The sequence below is a fragment of the Myotis nattereri genome (genome assembly GCF_964212035.1).
Source record: "Myotis nattereri genome assembly, chromosome: 4".
Lineage (NCBI taxonomy): Eukaryota > Metazoa > Chordata > Mammalia > Chiroptera > Vespertilionidae > Myotis > Myotis nattereri.
The window spans coordinates 59,618,054-59,642,388 of NC_138079.1; the positions used below are offsets into that span (position 1 = coordinate 59,618,054).

At 37.8% G+C, this 24,335-nt stretch overlaps 1 protein-coding gene across 1 annotated transcript; it reads right to left on the reverse strand.

Annotated features, from left to right (window-relative positions):
• Nucleotides 1–630: 630 nt before the first annotated feature.
• NUDT12 (nudix hydrolase 12) lies at nt 631–10,948 on the reverse strand (the record flags this gene model as incomplete). The annotated part of the gene is made up of 6 exons (XM_081088825.1): nt 631–1,122; nt 2,212–2,411; nt 5,347–5,460; nt 7,262–7,429; nt 9,614–10,200; nt 10,743–10,948. 6 exons carry the CDS (start codon nt 10,946–10,948, stop codon nt 1,012–1,014), a joined length of 1,386 nt encoding a protein of 461 aa, XP_080944951.1. The 3' UTR covers nt 631–1,011.
• Between the last annotated feature and the right edge of the window lie 13,387 nt (nt 10,949–24,335).

The following is a 24,335-nucleotide window of genomic DNA, read 5'->3' on the forward strand; positions in this document are numbered from 1 at the left end:
CCTCAGGAGTAGGGGGAGGTGGAGAAGCCCTCAGGGGTGATCGGGGCCAGGAGCCACAGCTCGCACCCTTTGACGGTGCTGAGCGATCGGTACTGGTGCTGGGTGTCAGCAGTGGGTGCAAGTGGCGGCTCTGGTGCCGGTAGTAGGTGTGAGAGGTGGCTGCCGGCTCCGCTCACCCCTCAGGAGCAGGGGGAGGTGGAGAAGCCCTGAAGGGTGATTGGGGCTGGCAGCTGCCACTTGCACCCACTGATGGCACTGAGTGATCAGGGCAGTGTGTGGGAACAAAGAATTTTCAGTAACCACCAGAGGCTCGCCCCAATGACAGCAGCTGGCACCCCACCCTGGTCTGGCTCACCTGCTCCACCATCCCATCGTGGTCAACAACTGCCATGTTCTGCGCTCTGCCACCTGCTGCCAATGCCCGCCATGTTCCATGCGCACCCACTGGTGGTCAGCTCACTTCATAGTGACCGATTGTTTGGTTATTCCACCATTCGGTCTACTTGCATATTAGTGTTTTATATATATATATATATATATATATATATATATATATATATATATATATATGTACATCTATTTGAGATTTAAATCTGATATTTGAGAATTCCTTTAGAATATGTTTAATTTCAGTGTTGGGTCTTTAATGTCTGGTCTAATGCTTACAAGAGTTTAGGTTACTTACATTTTTAGAACATAGTTCTTTACAACATGGTTTCTCTTATTAGAAATATGGTTTTGTGAGATAAAATTATGGAGCACAACCAAAAAAACCCCAAAAAAACTCTTTACAGAAGGATGATCCAGATTTAACAAAATCTGAGGCAATGTTATAATTTATAAAGTTAAGAATTCTGTGGTTAAGATGAAAAGTACACTTTGAAAATATTTTAGACACCCAATATGATATTTTGTATTGTGACATTCTAAAGAGCAGTGAACATTTCTAATATCATATGACGAAATAAGTAGTATTAGAAATCAATTAGTACTCAAAGTCTAGTTATTGATTTAGAGATTGGGGTTCATTCCAATCCAGTGTTTGATTAACTGATGTGCAATCGCTCGGCTTGGTGGCACGAAGAATGCCTGCTGCTTCCCTTTGGTCAGAACATCCACAACCTAAAATATACATAATAAAATGTATTAGAATTTCAACACTCTCATACTTAAATATTATTTCTATGCTTATACAATTCAACTTAAATGTGAGAACTTTTATAGTGAATAACAACAGTAGAAAGTGATTAACACCCATATTCAACATGCAAAATTTAGTACAGCATCTTTAGTTGCTTCAATGAGTTTGTGATTCAATTTTTAAAATATTCGAGTAAATAAGGTCATGAAAAAGCTAAGTATGCTCCACACTTATTTTCAAAGTAAAGTCAACTTTTGGAATAGGTTCCATTTTACAAAATTCTGAAAAAAAATTCTAATTTCTACTTTTGGAGGTTGAGCAAATTAATTTTATTTAGACATAGTCAGAAGGATTTCAGGTGTTCAATACTGAAGTATATCCATTTGTTTTCTATACAAATACTCTGGGTTATACAAAACACAGCCAAGTAATTTATCTCTCATTATAATACTTAATGGTGTTTCAGAAAGTTCTTGTGAGTTTTTTCATTCTTATCCTTAAGTATATTTTAAACTGAACAAGAATTTTTCACAGATTTTAAGCTTTTTATACACCAGAGGCCTGATGCATGATATTCCTACACGGGCAGAGGCCCCGCCCGCCGCTGTGGCCAGGGGCCTCTGCCATCTCTGCCTTGGCCCCCACCCACTGCAGCTTTATCAGGAAGGAAGCATGTCCAGTCTAATTAGCATATTATGCTTTTATTATTATATATTATTATGGATTTTTTGAGAGAAAACTGTTTTAAAGCTATAAATTAAAATACAAAATGTCTAAAAACAATATTCCTGTTTTTCATCTCTGAAATAATGGTTACCTACTTTAAGTCCATTAAAAGGTATTAATTCAAAGGAATGGCATTTGATTAGAAAATGGCACAGAATCAGCATTACTAGAAGAATCTCAGAGAATGACTTAACATAGGACACATTGATTACACTGTAATCCATGCATGATGAGAGGCCATAGCCATTCATTCAACTTGCTGAAAACAAGTATCTTTGCTGCATGCTTAAACCGATACAGTCAGAGAACAATCAATAGAAGAAGGAAATTAAATTGAACTTTACCTGTTCTCTAGTGAACCAGCGGGCATCCTCTATTTCATTCTTGTCAACTTTAATTTCTGTAGACACTGCCACAGCTAAGCAACCAATCATTAAGGAAGAGGGCATTGGCCATGGTTGACAAGAGACATACTGAACATGGCCAACTTTGACACCACTTTCCTCTTCTACTTCTCTCCGAACAGCATCTTCTATTGTCTCCCCTAATCAGATGGGGCAAAAGAACAAGCAGCTGATGAACATGCCCTGGACACACTGTGCTAGGAATGGTTCAAACATTTGGAAATCACTTTGGACAGAAACCTAGTTCAAGGAATCAGAAAGCAGAAGCCTAAAACTAGATTGCAGTTCAAGAAAACATTATTTCTTAGTTTATGACCACATACAAAAATCAAAATACCAACAAACTTTTCACTTCTTAAAGGTCCAAATTTTTAGTTACATTAAAAAAATAATAACATATACAACTATCTAGCACCTACATTTGGCTAAACACTGTAAACATTTTATATATTATTTCATTAATATATTATCACTAAATAGTTATAAATTATAACTAGTTTTTAATGGCTAGTCTTTTCCTCACTAAAATCTTCCAACTCTTTTTTCTTATGTTATCAATTATTACAGATAACTGTTTTCAAAATAGTTAGAAAGCACATAACACTAAAAGTTTAAAAACCACAGTAAGTGAAATTCAGCATTTTTCTTTTAACATTAGTATTTTCCTCTAGATCAGCGATTTTCAACGGGTGTGCTACAAGAATTTTTAAAACATGCAATACATGACTATTTAGTTAGGGGCACTGACCTCTTTTCCCTTAGGCTGTCAAGTGAAACATGACAACAGCCAACACAACAATAGCTGACTGATGTGAATGCCCTGTCTTGAACAATAAATATATAAGTCATATAACAGAGGTGCATATTATTGGTCATATTGCATAATAAGGTTCAGCCTTATTGGTTAATTCTTTGTACCAGAAATCTTTATATACTATATATAAGTAAAGGCACCTGATTTTTCAAAAAGTCACTTAGGAGCAAAAAAGATAGGTAGTTACTATTATACTTTTGTAAATCAATCAAGAGTATACATATTTTATTTGTCAGATTGGCAAAAAATATATTTTATGTGGGCTGCAGAATTTTGGTAATTAGTTTATGTGTGCCATGAGATGAAAAAGGCTGAAAATCACTGCTCTAGATGACTGTTGAGTCAGCTTTGATAAAATAAAATGATGCCTATAAATGTACTTTAGATTTTGAATTTTTGGAATTGAGAATTAGGATAGAGGGAATGGTTTCTAAGTTAAGTTTATCTGGAAGTTTAGAAATATTGTGCTATTTAAATATAGCTTTCTTTTTAAATAGATTAATACCTTTTCTATATTGAAATTAACTTACATTCACAGAAAACAGTGAAAAGATGAGTCATTGACTAGCATAAGATTTTTTTTTTAAATATATTTTATTGATTTTTTACAGAGAGGAAGGGAGAGAGATAGAGAGTTAGAAACATCGATGAGAGAGAATCATCGATCAGCTGCCTCCTGCACATCTCCTACTGGGGATATGCCCGCAACCCAGGTACATGCCCTTGACCGGAATCGAACCTGGGACCTCTCAGTCCGCAGGCCGACGCTCTATCCACTGAGCCAAACCGGTTTCGGCAACTAGCATAAGATATTTGCAAGACTATAACTAAATAAAGATTAGCAAACAATACATATTTTAAAACTCCTAAAATCAATAAGAAAAAAGGATAAACAACCAAAAACAAAAATAGGCAAACGACATAAACATGTACAACTCAGGAGTAAAGAAAACTGGGTGCCTATTATACATTTGGAAAGGATACTCCATCAGCAGGGAAATAAAAATGAAAAATACAGTGACACACTATTTCATATCCACCAGAATGACAAATTAAAAATTTGAAAACTCTAATTTGGTGTAGATTTGGAATAACTGAACATTTCTTGTACCGCTAAAAGGAATGTAAATTAGCTGGGACACTGTAGAGAGCAACTTGGCAATAACTACAAAGGTTAAGATGCTGATATCCTACAATCTAACAATGATACTCTCAGGTATATACACTAGATAACTCTTGCAAATGTGTACAAGGAGTGGTATAAAAATATTAATGGCAGTGTTGCTTGTAATAGCAAGAGCTTTGGAATAAATGTCCAACAGCAGAATAAATAAATTGCAGGATATTCATAAATGGAATACTACACAGCAATGAAAAAAAGTAATCCAGAGCTATGAGAAGCAGCAGAGTGATTAAGATCATGTACTCAGAGACAACTGCCCAGGTTTAAGTCCCTGCCCTATCACTTACTACCTGCTTGATTTGGGGCAAGTTATTCAGCCCCTCTGCCTTTGTGCCCCATCTATAAAACTGCTGAGGATCATTTGACTTAATACATGGAAAGCCTTGGGAACAGAGTGTGGCTCTAATATATATTTATTACTATTATTATCTAGTAGTGCAGATTAATATTGGAAGTTTGAGGTTAAACATGTATTAATAGATATATTCATTCATTTATTCTGCAAATATTTATTGAACTCCTACTATGTAAGAGGCACTGCTTTAAGGGTTTGGGACACACCAATGAATAAAACAAAGTCCCTGCCCTTATGGAGCTTACTTTCTGGTAAAAGCGGATAAATAGAAGTAGACAAATAGATACATACAAAAATACATACATACATACCATGTTATGTGGTGATGAGTGCTATAGCAAAAAAACTGGCAGGATAACAGGAATTGTGAATGCAGGCTATGGGGCTAAGGAATGCATTTGGGGCTATCAGGGAAGATATATTTGAAAAGATGACAGCTGGGTCTAGCACAGAAGGAAGTGAGGTATAAATCATGCTGATATCTTGGGTAACAGAAATATATGAAAGATATATGAAAGAGCAAGTATTGAATTTTTAAAACACAAAATTATTCCATTAGTAAAAACAAAAGTTGTATCATTTAAAATACAAAGAAAATATGTAAACATACGATTTTATTCAATAATTTATCAAATATTATTTCTCAAATGCTTCCTAAAATATTTATTTGGAGATTATATGTTAAATAAAAATCATTACAAAAATTATTTTTAAAAAGCTTACCAGGTTCAATAAATCCAGCAAGGCAAGTAAACATGCCTGGAGGAAATCTTTTCTGCCTGCCTAAAAGACATTTGGTCCCATCTGGATGAATAACTTGCATGATTACTACTGGATCTATTAAAAAAAAATTGGATGTATGAATAACAGGAAAAAATAATTTCCACTCATTCTGTATATACAGTCACTATCTAGTAGGATAATTAAAAGGTATATCTACTGTAAGAAAAAGATTTGTCTAGTTATAAGAGATTGTTTCTTTCTACCTAATGACAGCATTTTGGGAAGTTATATAGAATACTGTCAGTAAGGTAAAAGATCAATTTTGTCCTCATTTTAATAACATTGTGTACTTATGGTATGCTAAGCATATTTTTTAAAAAATATATTTTTATTGATTTCAGAGAGGAAGGGAGAGGGAGACATCAATGATACGAAAGAATCATTGATTGACTGCCTCCTGCATGCCCCCTACTAGGGATTGAGCCCGCAACCCAGGCATGTGCCCTTGATGGGAATCAAACTCGGGACCCTTCAGTCCACAGGCTGACACTCTATCCACTGAGCCAAACCAGGTAGGGCTCTTATTTTTTTATAAGAAAAAAGTGTGAGTAGATAATACAGGGCATGAATAAAATTCAAATTTTACCATAGTAAATGTAGTGGATTTTCCTTTCCCTTCCATCCTAATCCATAATAAAATGTTTTTAAAAGCTAAGGTAGTTCTGTGATTACATTTAAGCTATTAAAAATACATATACGTATAAATTAAATACAGTCATGTCTCCAGACATCACTAATCTAGTGAATTATCCTCTCTATATCATGACTGAGATCCAGGAATCAGATGTAAAAGGTTCCCAAGCAGTAAAAATAGATGTCACTAAGCCATGCACTTTACTTACTCCTAGGAGACCTCTTCAGGTGTTGCTTACTTAGTCTGTCTGTTCTTTTTCACAGTTTGATGGGGCTGGGTTATCAGATTTCTAAATCAACAGCAGTCTCAAAGCAATTAGGAGCAGAGAAAGTATAGGCAGATACCAGCAGTTATGAGAAGCTAGCTCCAGACTGTACTGCGTGGGTGATGCCTCAAACAGGTACTAAATTGTTGGGGCTTCTTTTTTGGTGTCTCTGAACTAAGTAGACCCAGATTGGTGGGCTTTTGAAATTGTGTTTCTCTACACATCAAATTCATACTGATTAATTAACCCAGAGTTAAGAAATGGCTAATTATGTACAATGTCCTTTACTTAAAATTCATGAAAGTATGCAATAACTTAATACTTATAGACATAATGGTTAAATTAAACATGCTTTTAACAAAAAGGTCAACCCCTCAACTGTGGGGCGCGGTTATGGTGTTTTGGCCAGGTTCAAGCCTCGGACTAATGAAAGGACAGGGTCCTCTCATTGCCACGTGCAAATCCCAGCTGGTGGGCAGGGCCCTCCCAGCACAATCATAGCCAACGGCTGTGGCTGTAAGCTTGAGCCTATGGTCCGAACACGTAGCCCTATGTGTACTTATGGATGTGATAGAGTTCGGGTGCATGTAGTTAAGTGAGGTTGAAACTCACGAGAATGCTGTAAACAACGTGATCACGCCCCTACTTTGCCTCGTGGCATCTGCTATAAAATAAAGACCCGGCTTGTGGGCGCTGGCGCTGTCTCCTCATCAGGGAGCAGCGTCCCACCGAGACCCAGCTTTCATTCTCATGTCGGTCTTTTCTCAATCCTTTCACCCCCACACTCAGGATCACCCTTGGTCACCCTTGGCATGGCACATAAGGCGCCTGGGGCTGAGTATGCCTTGGCCGTGCCAGCTCCCCACACTCAGCAACTGAAAATCTTGTCTTTCTAGAATGTCTTATTCCTCAAGATTCCCGATGGCTGAGATTTCACTGTAAAAGAAAAGGCTTACCAACTCTTGGATATGATGTATTGTGAACGCCATGGAGGCTAGGGCACCCTTCTTTTAAGCATACTCTTTTATATCCGCCTTCTTCAATTTTCGTCGCACTCCCACAGGTTGGGCAGAACTTATATCTACTGTGCCAGGCAAGAACGGATCTTGCTTGAGCTACAACTCCTTTTTGAGAAAAACAAAAAGTTTTAATTCTGTGAAAAATTATAAACAAATTAATCATAAGTAAAATATTCTTGAGTCATAATAAAGACATATGGTATAAATGTTCTTAAGTCATAATAAAGAATATACTTTGGAACAGCGGTGTGATCAAGAGTTTAGTACTCCTATTTTGATGATGTGTACATTTTTTTTTAAAGTAAAAGATTTAATTCTACATATGACAAATGAAAATTAGATTTAACTTTAATTTGAACTAAGAAAATATAACTCATATAAGATAGATGTACCATCTTACACACTGTATTAGCTCAGACTTTTACTACAGATGATTTTGAAATTTTGGATATACAAGGTGTATAGTGACTCTACAAATAGTAACTTTATAATGGAGACTTTTCTAAAAATACATTATAAAGGCTGTTCCTAACTTGGACTTGAACAAAAAAGGCAATATTACAAACTGCTGGTACCCATCTCTACCTTGGTGACTGACTAAGCCCCTACTGGTCCATGTCACTGTGGAACCTATCCCGTTTACAATTGGAAACTGCACATAATATTAAAAAAATAATGCTGTTTACAACATTCATATCCTTGGAAGAGCCTTCCCCATTACCTAAGGCAGTGGTCGGCAAACCGCGACTCATGAGCCACATGCGGCTCTTTGGCCCCGTGGCATGGGCCACGAAGTTTCAATAGCACTGTACGTGCATGCCCGCACGTGGTATTTTGTGGAAGAGCCACACTCAAGGGGCCAGTTTGCTGACCACTGACCTAAGGGAAGGGGAACACTGACAAGTGACCCCTTCATCACCTCCCATTAACTTCTCACTCTATCATAATCTAGCTTCTTCCCTTCCACTCCACTGATACTCCTCTTGTCAAATTCACCAAAACCGTCATACTCTCTAAACCAAAGATCTTTTAAAAAACCACAAAAACGTTGTCTTTGTCTTACTCATATTCTCAACGGCATTCAATCCGTTTGACCAGTACCTCCAAAAAATACTCTGCTCTCATGGTTTCCATTTTTGATGGCTCCTCTCTTTCTACCTGACCTTTAAACTGAGAGGGATTGAGGTATGATTCTGAGATTCTCTTTCTTTCTTGCTCTCAACTCGAAGTAATCTCAGTAGTTTCCTGGGATTCAAAAACCATCTTTGTGTTGATGACTCCCATATGGGTATCACCAGTTCAGGCCTCTCCGCTCCTCTTTCCAGATTCTAATATCCTCTAAAATTAGCATGCTTAAAACTAATATCTAGTTTTACTTACTTTAACTCTTTCCTGCTTCCCTTGTTCTACTCATCACCCTATATTATTTTATTTAAAAAATAGTATCACTACTTACCAAATTATTAGTCTCAAGCCTAGCAGTTATTCCTTATCGTTTCCTTCATTATTATATACTCTATCCTCATTCCAATAAGTACTGTTAATTTTCTCTCAAAAATATAACTTGAATGTACCTCCTTTTCACCATCTCTAATATTATTACCTTAATTTAGGTCATAGTCCAAGTTACTATCATCTCCCTCTCACATATAATAGTCTCAACATACTGATAAAGCCCTATCAGTCCTACCTCCATAATATCTCAAACTCTCTCCTGCCACTCTACTAATCCAAGCCAATAAAATATCTTACCTGGCATGTAGTAATTGCTAATCACCTCACAACAAGACTCCTGACTTTCATACTTAATTGCCTGCAATTCATGATCTACAAAGCAGCCAAAGTGAGGATTTTTTTCTTTCTTAAACATAGGTCAGGTTACAATATTTAAATGGAATTTAGACTAACATCCCTAGGTTCTTATCATGACTTGAAAGGCCCCACATGAACTGGCATACCCAGCAACAGAAAAAACGAAATAGTCCAAGTCTTTGCCATCATGCTCATTGTACACCAGGTGCTCACTGTTCACTGAAGAATCAAATGAAACCATCATGCTTTAGGGTTAATTCTGGGGAAATCTGTCTTGGCTGATTAAGACTGCTGTAACTGCCCAGGAGAGTAGTCCCCTAGGGTGAGAGCTTTACAAGGTTTCTAATGAAGATATAGCTTAATTTCATTGCTTACTGAAAAAAGCATGCCCCCTAGAAACTGTAGATACATACAACTCCAATAGAGTTCCAAAGACCAGATTATCATCAATACAAGTATAGAGTGTTCACTTCTTACCAGCTTCATTTTCTTTCAATTGCAGAAGAGCTGGCATTGGAGGATGAAGAAAATAACAATTTTCATGTCTTTGCTTAAATTCTTCAGCAGCAACAGGATCTATACCTAGAGCAAACCAGGCAACCAACCCATCTTCTTCTCTTGGGACTTCCCCAGTATAATTAAGTAACTCTTTTTTCATTTCAAGTTCTACTCCAAGGAAAATCAAGGTGATCTTTTCAGGCTGAGCCAAATAATCCTTTATATCTGTGTAGTTCAGCTGACAAAGCCTGACTTCTGGCTGTTGGGAACTTTCTTTATTGCCACCCAGAGTAACCAAGGGATTTAAATCTGAGAAAAGTATATAAACTGTGGCTGGATGGCTTTCTTTAGCTAGTAGCCAGTCAGAATTACTTCTTTTTTCACTTTTCCGGTCCAACAGTGTTTTGCCAAAATAATTTTCACATTCTTCTACTTCATTGGTTAGGAACCAAGGCTTCTTCCCACCTTTATTATTAGCTAGTAAGTTAGCTATATGCTTGTAACCCCAAAAGTTAGCAATATCCAGTGCAGTCTGCCTTGATTTGTTGACAATGGATCTGTCACACCTATAGATAAAAGGAAAAATATAATAGGAAAAAAATGTTTTCTCCAGTATTTACTTAATATTTTCAGATGCATATTATAGTTCCTTTATTTAATGCTTACATAGATTTTTTTCATTTACTACATAATTTACAAGTGGGAAGGTTAAAAGAAATAATCATAAATGATGAAAAGTTATAGATAGTAGATATTTCAATTTTCTGGAGAATTATAAAATTAAAAAGCAGTATGTGCTATAAGATATTAAACTTTTACAAGGGATTCATGGTAGTCATAGTGGGTAAATTCACATTTTCTGTTTGGAAAAAATATTAGATTAACTCCTAAGTTTGCTTTGCTATTAAGAATGAAAAGTTAATTCCTCAGTAAAGAAAGTTACAAGCTTTTAGTTAGAAATTATGCTACATTTTTATATCACAAAACTGATCAATGAGTTATTTACATGTCCGATGATATAAATAATGGCTACAAGAAAATTTTGAAAAGATGTAACCCAGAAATTAAACCATATAATCCTTCAGGTGCTATAGCCTCAAATGTTTACCCTTTCTCGAGTAGAAATTGGACAACATCTGGGTGCCCATTCCTTGCAGCATACATTAAAGCAGTCCAGCCATTTTCAGAAGTTTCATTGAGTAGAGATGGAGAATGACTGAGTATTACTGTTAATCTGGCAATATCTCCTTCTGCAGCTGAATAGTGAAATTGAGAAACTATTTCTTGCTTTGGATTTCTTTTTATAGAAGACATTTCTTCCTGAAAAAAAGGAAAATAGAAAAAAAAACTCATTTGCAATTGCTCTTCATATCAACAATTGATCATTATCTGAGTGCTGATATAATTAGAATAATTATGGTCTCTAAAACATAATTAGCAAAAGGTAATTAGCAGTCAACTGTCATCACAGCATACATTTCAAAATTGTCATCAGTTGGGAATTTTAAATATGATTCAACATGAGGGATATATACATAACACAGATCTTTGGTAATACAGATGAGGGGGCCATATTCTTGGGAGAGGGACCAGGTAACAGCTTTACAAAGAGAAGCAGGTATTTGAAGTAGACCAGACATACTTCAATGGGAGAAGGGCTTAAAGCAGATAGAAGTAAAGGCAGAAGTTTTTAGCAGACAAGTAGTATTTCCCTTAGATTTGCAGGTACCAGAAACAGGTTCCTATCCTCAGAGAAATTAAGAACCTTTAACAAATTATTAAAAAGCTAAGTTTCTCATGAAAACCATGTATTGCTTTTCCTTGCACAATTCTGCAATCTATCTGGAATTGATTTTTGTTTAAGGTGTGAGGTAAGGGTCAACATACATTTTTATCTCATAGAATAACCCATATGACTTGGCCTCATTCTTGAAATTACTATCTTATCCTTTTGTACTACTGTATTATCTTTGTCATAAATCCGATGACCATATTTTTTTTTATTGGACAGTATTCTAATGGTCACTTTGTCTACCCTTGAATCACAGAAACTTTTTAAACCCTTAACTTTGTCTGCTTTGTCACACTGCTGTTTCAGTAAGAAAAATATAAAAAAATAATTGTTTCATATCTTAATAAATGTTGCCTAAACATGGGTTAAATGTGGTAGGGCACAAACTGAGCTATTTTTTGGTGGAAATGGTTCATGTTTCAGTTGGCTATGAATTCCTCAAAGAACCTTTTTTTTAATGTGTATTTTTTCTATGAAATGCAGTTAATATTTGGGTTTCTACTATTCTAAGCAATAGATATTTATGCTAAAACAGTGGTTCTCAACCTTCCTAATGCTGCTTTAATACAGTTCCTCATGTTGTGGAGACCCCCAATTTCATTGTTACAAATTGAACATAATTAAAGCATAGTGATTAATCACAAAACAATATGTAATTATATATGTGTTTTCTGATGGTCTTAGGCGACCCCTGTGAAAGGGTCGTTCAACCTCCAAAGGGGTCGCGACCCACAGGTTGAGAACCACTGTGCTAAAAGAAGGAAAGGTTAGAATCCATATTTTTTGAAAACAGTTGTCTTTAGAGTTCTGACACTACAAATTTGGCAGACTAATTTTATAGTATGAGTAGGGGGAAAATGGACAAGAGAGTAACTTTATTTTTGTTTAACTTTCTTGTTTGTATCTTTGTACTACTTATAAGTACAGTGGGGCCTTGACTTATGAGTGTCCCGGCTAACGAGTTTTTCGAGATACGAGCCGTCTCTCGGCCGATTTTTTGCTTTGAGTTGCGAGCTAAAATTCGGGTTACGAGCCAGCTTCAGATACCCCACCTCTAATTGGCGCAGCGAACGTCACAGTGAACGCCACAACATCAGCCCAGCATCACGTGTCTCACTCGTTCACTGTTGATTTGACATACGAGTAATTTGAGTTACGAGCTCCGTCACGGAACGAATTAAACTCGTAAGTCAAGGCCCCACTGTAAGTAGCTAAAAACTATAGATAGGTGAAATATAGTCACAGGAATGTAAACATTTGAATAAAACCTAATAATGAAAATCTGTTCATAACTTAATTGAGAGTGACTTGGGTATTGGAAAACAATTTTCTTTAGATTTAGTTTAAAGTTTACCTGACCACTCTCTTCATATTGAGCTTTCTAAATGCTTTAAAAATATTCTAATAGACACACCTTCTAAGGACTTTTTTTTGAAGCACTGCTATGCACAGACTGATGTGTCGTCTCCCTTCTACATTGCCTTTCTCTTAAATTTCCGTGCTGTAAAATCTCAGCATATGGGTCCTTTAGTTAGGTTTGCTGGGAGCAGTATTTCACGGCCTCCCCCTCCCCACAGGCTGCTCTCAGGGGCTGCAAAACTGTCCTCCAGAGCACAGCACCGCTCAGCAGCCCGGCGCGAGGCTCAGGGCAGCACATGTTTTCAGGAGAAAGGCTTTGAAAACGCACACGTTCCCCCTTAGCTTCAGGGCATGAAAGCGACCGAGAAATAGCACCGTTATTCACCCCGTTTACTTTCCCGTCTCACTGACAGGTCCTCCATGGGGTGCGCACTGGAAGGCAGGGCGGGTGACTCAGTTCCCTAAATGCTGCCCCGCTCCCGAGGGGCATGGGCTGTTCTGAGAGGCCATCTAACAGGATCGCAGGTTTCCCCGTCTTAGCGTTGATCCAAACCAACACCCACTGTTTCTGACGTTAACTGGGTCCCTGGCTCAGGGGAGGCAGGGCGGACCTCCAATGGGGCTCTGTCCCCAGTCACCCACCGCTACCCAACCGACCCCCTTCCTGGCACCCAGGGCGGCCCTTTAACCAGCAGGCGCCACCCACGCCGGTCTCTTCAGAGGGTCGAATGCCCGAAACAGTTGATTTTCTCGCCATTACTGTGAGCGTCCTTTTAATGTGAAACCAAATCGAGGCAGCGTTTCCTTTCACCGCTTCAGAGACCGGGCTGGGAAGGCCCCCAGGGGCCCCGCGGCGCTGCGCTCGGCGGGGTCACCGCTCCTTCGCCCGCGCCCAGGGCGAGGCTGCGCCCCACGACCCGCAGGCCCGGCGATTCGGAGGGTGGGTGAGGGAGGGGGAAGGGGCAGAAGGCATGGAGACTGGTCCCCGGCCCCGGCCGACCGACCGCCTGGCTCGCCGCTGCCGCTACTAACCAAGCGAAGACCAGAACAGCAGAAAACGGGATGTGGTCAGGAGACGGGAAACACACACTTACTCTTCCCGAGCCGGTGCCTTGGTGACTTCCTGACTTTTGGTAAAGGGCCGGTGACCTCGCACGGCTTTATGGGAGATGTAGTTTGAAGGTCCAAGGCTGTGCGCCACCCTAGAAGGGGTGGGGTTTGGGGGGAAGACAGTCCTATCGCACAGGATTCCAGGCGAGGACAGCAGGCTTCCTGGAGGTGAGTGAAGGGTTGGTGAGTCTTCCAGGTGAGATGTGTGGAGTGTGGTGCTGGCTTGGGAAACTCGAGCTCTGTGGAATGGACTTAAGTTTTCCAATAGTTTGCACCAGTCGATAGAGTCCAATGCAATGGAGTGTTCAAAGCATTCTTTCATGTTAAAGAAAACTGGAATATGACCTGGGCCAAGACTTCCCAGTACATGACCTAAGTAAGCTGTTGGCCTCTGAACCTCAACCTCCTCATGTGAAAAATGGTGCCATGTGTTGATGCCCATCAAGTGCCCACAACACACCTTCTTGGGTTGCTGTGAGATTTAAATTGGATAATGCATGCAGTGCTAAGGCTATAGCTAGTACCCTCAACACAATTATTATTGCCGCTGTTTATTATGCTCCAAAACCTACAGAGGTTATGTGAGTCCGAGATGACAAAGGTAGGTGTTGGCAGTCTTCTAACTTCCAGATTTTTTCTTTACTAAACTGTCTCTTGGGCATTCAGCAACAATTAAGGAGTCAGGAGTTCTAAACCACACGGCCAGCGATAGTCAAGGTGAGGAAAGGTCACCCTATAATACTGTGTTTCCAGTTTTGTCTGTTGCTAGGCACCCGGAGCTTTGGCCCTGGTGACCTTCTGGACCTGGCCTAGCCTTTCTACTCTGCTCTTGTCTAACTTCCCAATATATCAATTAGAAGCTTATCACAGTGAAGTTTTCTGCTCCCGTCAACATTGTACTTTCACAACTGCTCTTTTTAGCTTTATTTATGCTTCTGTCCGTCAATAGTTGCCGTCAGTCCTTAATGATTTCTGTGATTAGGCAAGAGGTTAGAAATACTAAGTTTTAGTTAATTCACTAGGAATATCCAATCTTGCTATTCCAACGTATGTTAAGTAAACAAATTAGTAAAAAAAGTTAATATATTATTAATGTTTTATAATATAGCATAAATAATTATTAATATATAATCTTTCAGTCCTTTAGATTCTTTTGAAGTAAATTCTAGATACCATGTTATTTTACTAATAAATATTTAAGAATAAAACTTTTGGAATTATGAATATATATAATATAAAAGGTATTTAAAAACATTACTACAATATCATTAATGCAACTTAAATTTTACAATAATTCTGTAATATGAGACATTCAGTATCAAATTTTATCATCTCAAAAATTTTATTTTACATGTTTTACTCAAATCAGAATCTAAACAAAATCTCCACATTACACTTGATGATTTGATCATCTTTTGCTTTATGGAATTTCCCACATTCTGAATTTTACAAATTGTATTCCTATGATGTCCTTTCTTGTCAATTGGTAATTAAATTTACAGGAATATCCAGATTAAGCCTTTTTTTTTTCCCCAAAACGATTTCATAGGTGTTATTATTTCCTTCCTGTTGTATTACATTAAGAGGCAAATACTGTCTGGTTGTCTCTCTTTTTGTCATGTTATAATTGGTTATTGAGTTCAGATGTTATCAACCTGATAAAGTTTGTGATAAATTTTTTTCATGGATTTTTCAGCTAATAGTTTTAGCAGCCATTGATGATTATCCGTTATTTCATTTAGAGTTTCAAAATGGTGATATTCCAATTTGATTATTCATTCTACATTTACTCACAAATTCTTTTATAATAACTTTGCCTCATTAAATATCTGTACAGTTATACAGGAAGATTAGGATAAATGTGTAGTTTTCTCCTTTATTTCCCAGTTTTCAGAGTAATGAGCTAGTTCCTTATTGTCCTTCAAGTTTTTAAGTATGTCTATGAACTCATGGATGTTAAAATTTTAAGTATCTTTTATGTCATTGAAGATATTATTTAAAAAGGATTTTAATAATATTTATTATTTTGATGTTCAAATTGTTTCTTCTTTGGCTAGTGAGAACCCCTCAAGTGGGCTAAATTCTTATGACCACACCACTATAGTTTGATAGCTTACTTCCTTTCTGGCATGAAAACGTACTTTACATTCATCTTGTAAATATTCTGGACAGATGCTGCCTGGCCATTGTGGCTCGTTGAACATTGTCCATGCACCAAGAGGTCATGGGTTTGATTTCTGTTCAGGGCACGTGCCCAGGTTGTAGGCTCAATCCCCCAGTAGGAGGGAGGGGGGTACAGAGACAGCAATAAATGTTTCTCTAGCATCAAAGTTTTTATCTCTCCCTCTCTCTTCCTCTCTCTCTAAAATCACTAAAAACGTATTTTTAAAAATATTCTGGCTCTAGTCAGTTTTGCTCAGTGGTTAGAATACTGACCCTCAGACTGAAGGGTCTTGGGTTCAGTTCAGGTCAAGGGCATGTACCTTGGTTGCAGGCTTGATCCCCAGCCCTGGTGGGGCATGTGCTGGAGGTAACCAATGGATGTGTCTCTCTCACAACGACTTCTCTCTCTCTCTCTCTCTCTCTCTCTCTCTCTCTCTCTCTCTCTCTCTCTCTCCCTCTCTCTCTCTCTCTTTCCCCCTCTCTCTCTCTCTTTCCCCCTCTCTCTCTCTTCCCCCCTGTCTTTCCCTTCCTCCCTCCCTTCTAGTCTTTCTAAAAATCAATGGAAAAAATATTCTTGGGTGAGGATCAAAAAAATTTTTTTAAAAATGTTTATGGAATTTATTGGTGTGACATTGGTTAATAAAATTATATAGGTTTCAAATGTGCACTTCTATAACATATCATCTGTCTATTGTATTGTGTGTTCACCACCCAAGGCAATCTCTTTCCATCACCATTTGTCCACCCTTTACCCTCTTCTACCTCGCCCCACTCCCTGTTCCCTCTGGCAATCACCATGCTGTTGTCTGTGTCTATGAGGTTTTCTTTTGTTTTTGTTAATCCTTTCACCTTTTTCTTCTAGCCCCCCAGCTTCCCTCCCCTCTGACAGCTGTCAGTCTGTTTTCTGTATCTATGAGTCTGTTTCTATGCTGTTTGTATATTCTGTCCATTAGATTTTACAGGTAAGTGAAGTCATATGGTATTTGTCTTTCTCTGACTGTCTTATTTCACTTCAGATCCATCCATGCTGTTGCAAAGGCAAAATTTCCTTCTTTTTTTTTTTTTTTTTTTTTTTACTCGAGTAATGTTCCATTATGTAAATAAATAAACCATTTTATCCTGCAAATTTAATGAAAATCCATTATCACTTTCCCTTAACTAGAAAGAAACTTGATTTTATGGCAATATAGAAATAAAAGTTTATGTAGATAATTTTTCTTGGTAATTAACCTTATACTGTTTAGAGGTATATCTTATTCTTGCCACACATTGCTTTTAAATTTTTGTATTAACGCTTTATATATATTTGCCTTTTTCTCTAATAAATTATAAAATTTAAATTAAGAGTGTCAGATATTTTAAAAACCTTCTATAGTAATAGCTGCTTTTTTTCACATATAAGGCACTTAACAGTTGGTGGTTGATCAGGGTGAGGTATGCTGGGAACTATGCTTTACCTCCACACAATGTAGAGGTGAATTCAATAAAAGTGAGGGGATCTTGAGCTCCACATACGGTCCTTCATAGAAGATAATTTCACATGTAACTAGAGATAGGGGCATTTACAGTTTACATACATCATACACAAGTTCTACATTTTTGAGTACACCAGGTTTTCTCTTTTCCCTCCTTTTAAAATACTCTCCTGGAAGATTCCCCGGACCCCTCTCAAGAGTACCCCCCTCCCTCGATAACTGCTCTTCTGATTTCTATCTCCATAAATTAGCTTTGCCAGTTTTCTTTTTTAAATTTAGGTATAATTGACATACAACATTTTATTAGTTCCAGGTGCATACACAATGATTTGATAGTTGTATATATTGTGAAAGGATCACTACAGTAACTTTAGTTAACATCTGTTACCTTACCTAGTTATAGATTTTATTTTTTTGTAACGACAACTTTTATGACCTATTCTCTTAGTAATTTTCTATTATGCGATAGTATTATGAACTATCATCATGCTGTACATTACATCCCCATGACTTACTATATAGCTGGAAATTTGTACCTTTTTATTCCCTTCACTGATTTTGCCCACCTCTCACCTCTGGCAACCAACAATATGTTCTCTGTATCTATGAACTTGGATTTTTTTTATTTTAGATGTTAACTGTAGGCTTGTCATATATGGACTTTACTATGTTGAGGTACATTCCCTCTATGCCCAGTTTCTTGAGAGCACTACAAAAATTCTATATTTCGACCTGAATGGTTTAATCTGGCCATAGATATATGTATTTTTTTCTTGTTGTACACTCAAAGATTTATGTGTTATAAATTTAGATTTATGCACTTTATTGTATGTAAGTGATAAAAATAAATAAAATGGAGATATCTAAAAAATACTCTTCCCTTAGATTTTCTAATTGCAGTCTCCTTCTTGCCATTCATATATCACTCAAATATTTTTAGAGGACTTCTCTGATCACCCAGTTTACAGTAACTCTCCTACCAGTATTTTCTTATTTTTGGCATCATTCTTTTTGATAATTCTTGTTTATGATGCTTATTTATTGTTTTTCCCTATTAGAATGTGAACTACTACATGAGAAGGCTCTAGTTTATCTCACTTACTGCTATTTTCTCAGTATTTGGAATTTTGATTGGTAAATGGGAAATATCAAGTGAATATTTGTTGATGTTGAATAAATGGTGGTTTTCATATAAAGTTAAATATATTTTTGATGTTGCTGCCATACCTGGGAGTTAGAATTTCTCCATAACATTGAGCAGGCATGTATCTAACTTTCTGTGGTCATGTTTATTTGTGTGTTTATGGAATTTAGTCAGGGAAATAATTGATCTAGTTGTTCCCTTGTCTCATTGTCTAGTGAAGTAAAATAGATGATAAACAATTGCATGCTCTATAACAGAGTGAAGACAAATGAAAACACATTTACAGGCCAGGGTTAGAAAAGGTGTTATTCCCTCTCTTTCCAGAGCTTCTTTACAGCTAGGCAATGCACTGTGCACACAGGGGTGCTCTTCTGGGCCGAAGCAGTCAGGAGAGAGTAAATTGCCCTCTAGATCTTTGTTACCTCGTATGGCAGGCTAGGTATGGAATGTGAAGATGACCAGGTCGCCAGGAGCTAGGACTGGCATTCTTTCTTGGGAGGGAGCTGCCATGGGGAGCTGCCAGGGTCGCAATGGACTTTGCGTGAGCAAGAAATAAACCTTTTGGGCTACACCACTGAGATTTCGGGGTTAAGTTACTACCTTGCCATGACTTAATCCATTCAGAGTTACACAAGACACAACAATAACCTCCGAAATGAGTTTTGAAAAGCCAGGAACAATGACAGGATGACATCTGTTTTTTTGGGGGGCATTTCCTTTCCTTTTTGCCAGGGTAGGACCAAGGTAGAGCGAAAAGCATATTAATAGATCAGAAGGTTGTAGATTCTACTAAGTTACAGATATGTCAGAAAAATAGACCATAAATCCTGATATTCTAGGGGCCTGGTAGGCAGAGCGCGGACAGCGCTCTGTCAGCTGTCCCCAACTTGTCTGATTGAAGGCCTGTTGTGCTCACTCTTTTGCAAATTCATTTCCCCTTGCTGAAAATGACAGCATCTAATAGCAGTTGGCAGAGATGACCAAAATAAAACACTTTACCCTTTGCATTGTGTACATCCAGAAATGCCTGTAACCTTTAAATACGCTCCTTTATGATTCTATGGGGCCCAAGCCACTTTTGTTGAGTTTAATGGTAATCTCATCTGTCTTATGATTTTCAAAAACAATTTTCAGAGTTTTCCACTTTTAGAAGTATAGGAAATGACAGTGTTTTCCACACAAACATCAATTTAGTTCATGTATTTTATAACGAGTTCCCAAATAGCAGTTTATCCCTATTTACAAATGATCTCCCCTCCTTGGCTCTATGTAGTGTTTTGTGAAGCAGCAGCCATGATGTGAGGGGGTGTCTGGTCAGAGGCAGAAGGAACGATGCTTAAAAGAGCAGCCTTCTCTCTGTGTACTCAGGTTAACCGACTCAGTAATCTAATCACGAGCTGCTGCTCATGTTCCGTGTTTAAGTCACTTAGACTTGATTTTTTTTTTCTTTTGTAGAATGTCTAGGCTGATGAGGCTATAAATGTATTTGTAGCATTTAAAAATGTCCTCAAAACTGATTGCAGCATGGCACCTGTCATGTTCTGTATTCAGTTTTAGTTCAGTTATTTTGAAGCTACCCGATGGAAAAAAAAATTTAAATTTAATATTCTGCAACAGGTTTTTTTTCATCACCATGTTGAAGCCCAGAGGAGCACAGTATCTATTTTTTTAGTTTTAGTCTTGTATTTTTCCTTAGGATATTTTTGACCCCAGATACTTTTTCCTTTAAATTTGACTGAGCTGTGATCATGGCTCTGACCTCTAGCCTTGAAAGAAGAGGAGTTATGCCTCTCAGGAGCGATGCCTCAGGCACTTTGCAAGGCGGTTGGCAGGGATTATTTCCCAGGCTGTGAAGCGATGACCTTCTACCGAGAGTGGATGTCTGCACTGCACGTACATTCCTTCAGCCGCGATTGAGAGCCTTAGGTTTGTTACCTGCTCTATGAATCAGAGTCCAGTCCATTTCTGTGGAGGACGGATAATTTAGAACTGTATTTAAAGCCACATGTTATGTGCTCACATGTCAGTTAATTTACTGTTGGAGGTGAATATAGTCTGTATTTGAGCCCCATAGAGGATTAGTTCAGAAGTAAATCTAAAATCTGGAATGAAAAACTGAGATGACTTTACTATGATTAGAGGGCACCTTAACTGTGATTTCCAAACAAAATGCTCCCAAAGTGCTCTATCAGCTGCCCCCAACTTGTCTGATTTCAGGGTTCCACAGAGGATTTCTGTTGCCTCCAAAGCTATCATTGCAACAGTAATATATTGCTGATTGCTACAATATTCTCAGAATACATTAAAATGAGGGATGGAATTTAGAATGATTAATAAACGCTTTTTGAAACTGGGCTGGCATTTTGTTTTTATTCTTTAAACTGAATTGTCAGTCTGAATCCAATAAATTTTTAGTTTTGAAATATTACAAGACACTTTACTCCAAAAGGTATTTATATATTTTTAAGATGAAAAAAACTGATTTTTAACATTATATGTGATACTTGTTAACATTGATGTTAAAGGTGCTGTACGTATTTTAAGTTCTTGTGAAATATCCTTGAGAATCCACTTATTGCCACTATGCTGTTTAGCCAGTTTCAATATAAATCGGGCCGACAGAACTGTGGGAATACTCGAGTAGTTTAAGAGAGGAGCTATGCCACTGAAGGCCATGTGAAATACTTAAAAAACCAAGAGGAGGAACTATTACAAAATGCCACTAGGGATACCTTATGTAATAGTCCATTTTGTCCTAGTTAAAAAGTTACCTGCTATGGATGAAAACTTTTGAAATTTAAATTAGCTGGAGCTTTTCTGGCAACAAGACCATAAATGGGATACTTCTTATGTAGGATCAAGTACTTTGATATGAAATAAAATTGGAACATTCACTCATTCATTCCTTCAAAAACCGGTAAAGAGTTCTTAAAATGCTAATGGAGAATAATACTTGAAGTAGTCAAATTCTATTATCAAATATTTTCCTTTTCCTGAATTTAAGCTTAGTGGAGGTCAGTTATGCAAAATGTACATATCTAATTTTGTTAAATCCAGTTGTTGAAGTTCCAGGGGATAAAGCATAACTTATATCTTAATAGGAAGCAAAGTTATATCTTAATATTCATTCTCTTTTGCTTGGTTTCTGTTTTTCTTAGCAAAGGCAATCTATGCTATATTGGATGCAGATTTATTTTAAAAAAGTTCCTGGCCTATGGAATCTCATAAAATAGAGAGGGAAGGCAGAAACAATACTAGCTTTGTTCCATCACCATTATGACAGCATGGAATAATCACATATTCATCCTAGCATCTTAGCTATATTTCAGCCAGTAACTTTTACCCTCACCTGTGATCAAGATTTTAATGTAGCTTACATAAGAAAAACTAGATTGATGTAACTGGGACAGTGATTGCCTTGTTTTTCAAATTATAGTCATGAAATCAGAATATAATTTTATCTTTGATTTTTAATGACATCAAATACTATATAATAAAGAGGTGATATGCAAATTGACCATCACACCCTCACACAAGATGGCCACCCCCATATGGGCACAAGATGGCCGGCAGGGGAGGGCAGTTGTGGGCAACCAGGCTGGCAGGGGAGGACAAGTTAGAGGCAACTGGGCCGGCAGGGGAGGGCAGCTGGGGGGGGGGGAGTGTCCAGGCCTGCAGGGGAGGGCAGTTAGGGGTAACCAGGCTGGCAGGGGAGCAATTAGGCATCGATCAGGCTGGCAGGGTAGTGATAAGGGGGTGATCAGGCTGGCAGGCAGAAGCAGTTAGGGACAATCAGGCAGGCAGGCAGATCAGCAGTTGGGAGCCAGCAGTCCCAGATTGTGAGAGGGATGTCCGACTGACTGTTTAGGCCCGATCCCATGGGAATGGGGCCTAATCCAGCAGTTGGACATTCCCTGAGGGGTCCCAGATTGGAGAGGGTGAGGCTGGGCTGAGGGACACCCCCCCCCCCACCCCCCAGTGCACAAATTTCGTGCACCGAGTCTCTGGTAGGATAATAATACATTAGATCTTAATTTGTAAGCCTACTTTTGGGAGGATGTATAAATTATCTTTGTGGAATTGGGTAGGATCAAAATGTAATGAATCTTAGTCGGGGCACATACAAGAATCAACCAGTGCATGCATAAATAAATGAAACAACAAATAGATGTTCCTCCCTCCCTCCCTCCCTCCCTCCCTCCCTCCCTCCCTCCCTCCCTCTACAATCAATAAAATCAATCAATCAATAAAAGAAAACTTTAAAGAAATGTAATGAATGATCTAAGTCAATCTGATTTATAGTTTATAATCTTTTTTAAAAAATATATTTTTATTGATCTCAGAGAGGAAGGAAGAGGGAGAGATAGAAGCATCAGTGATGTGAGAGAACCATCAATCGGCCCTCTCCATGCATGCCCCCTACTAGGGATCAAGCCCACAACCCGGGCATGTGCCCTTGACCAGAATTGAACCCAGGACCCTTCAGTCCACAGGCCAATGCTCCATCCACTGAGCCAAACTGGCTAGGGCTATAATCTTTTTTTCTTCCAGGCTGCCTCTGCTCCTCCTTGGCATTCCACTGTGCCACCATCATTGCTTAGGATCTTCTCACTACAATTACTACAGTGGCTTCACAATTGCTTTACTAGTCTCAGATCGCATTTTCTAATTTACCTCCTGGAATAGCCAGAGTGTTAAAATCCAATTGTTCTTTATTTGCTTAAAACCTTTTATTACTATGCATCACCTTTAGGATAATATAGAATATGTGGTTCTTACTTTTTTTGTGTGAAGTTATAATACCATTAATTAAAAATTTTGGAGGACATATACCCAATACATATTTATTTGTTTATAAATTATACACATGTACAAGGCTTAAAATACTAAAATATTATGTATATTATGTGATAGGTATAGAATAGAATTTTGAAAAATGAGGTTGTAAGAATAATTGTAAAAAAGTTCTAATATTTTCTTCCTGTACTCTTGTAATTGTCTTATGTACCCCTGGGTGTAGGAACCCAACTTTGGAAAATGCTGTCATTCCTCTATTTGCTATGTACCTAGACCTGTAACTAAATAATTGCAGAGCCTGTGGCATGTGAACTCCTATTTCTTCTGGTAGAAATACCTGCCTCGCTCTGCCCCCTTACCCACAGAACTTCTTGACTAATTCCTATTTTTCAAAACTATGTTGATGTATAATCATCACAGAAAAACTGAATTATATCCCCTTTCTGCTCCCAGAGCACTCTAAATAAAACCTTTCTCATAATATTTTATAGTATATATTTTACATACATATTTCTATTACTTAAAAGATTAAGAGTTCCTTTGGGAAACAACTATTTTGTTCATCTTTAGAGGTAACCATAATGCCCAGCACATGTTATAAAAGTTAAATGAATCTGTGAGTGAATCAGGAAGGAAAGAAAGAAGGATGGAAAGGAGGGAGGTGGAGAGGGAGAGAGAAATTAACAGCTGCATTCAAGATAAAACAATTTGTTACTGGTATAAGTAGAATTTTAATTCACATCTCCGTGGTTCCCCAGTGGCCGATTGGTAAATATTCAGAGAAAGTAATTTTGCATTATTTTTAGGTGAGAAATTCTGTTTATTATATGTCAGTATCAAATATAAATACTGCTATGTAAA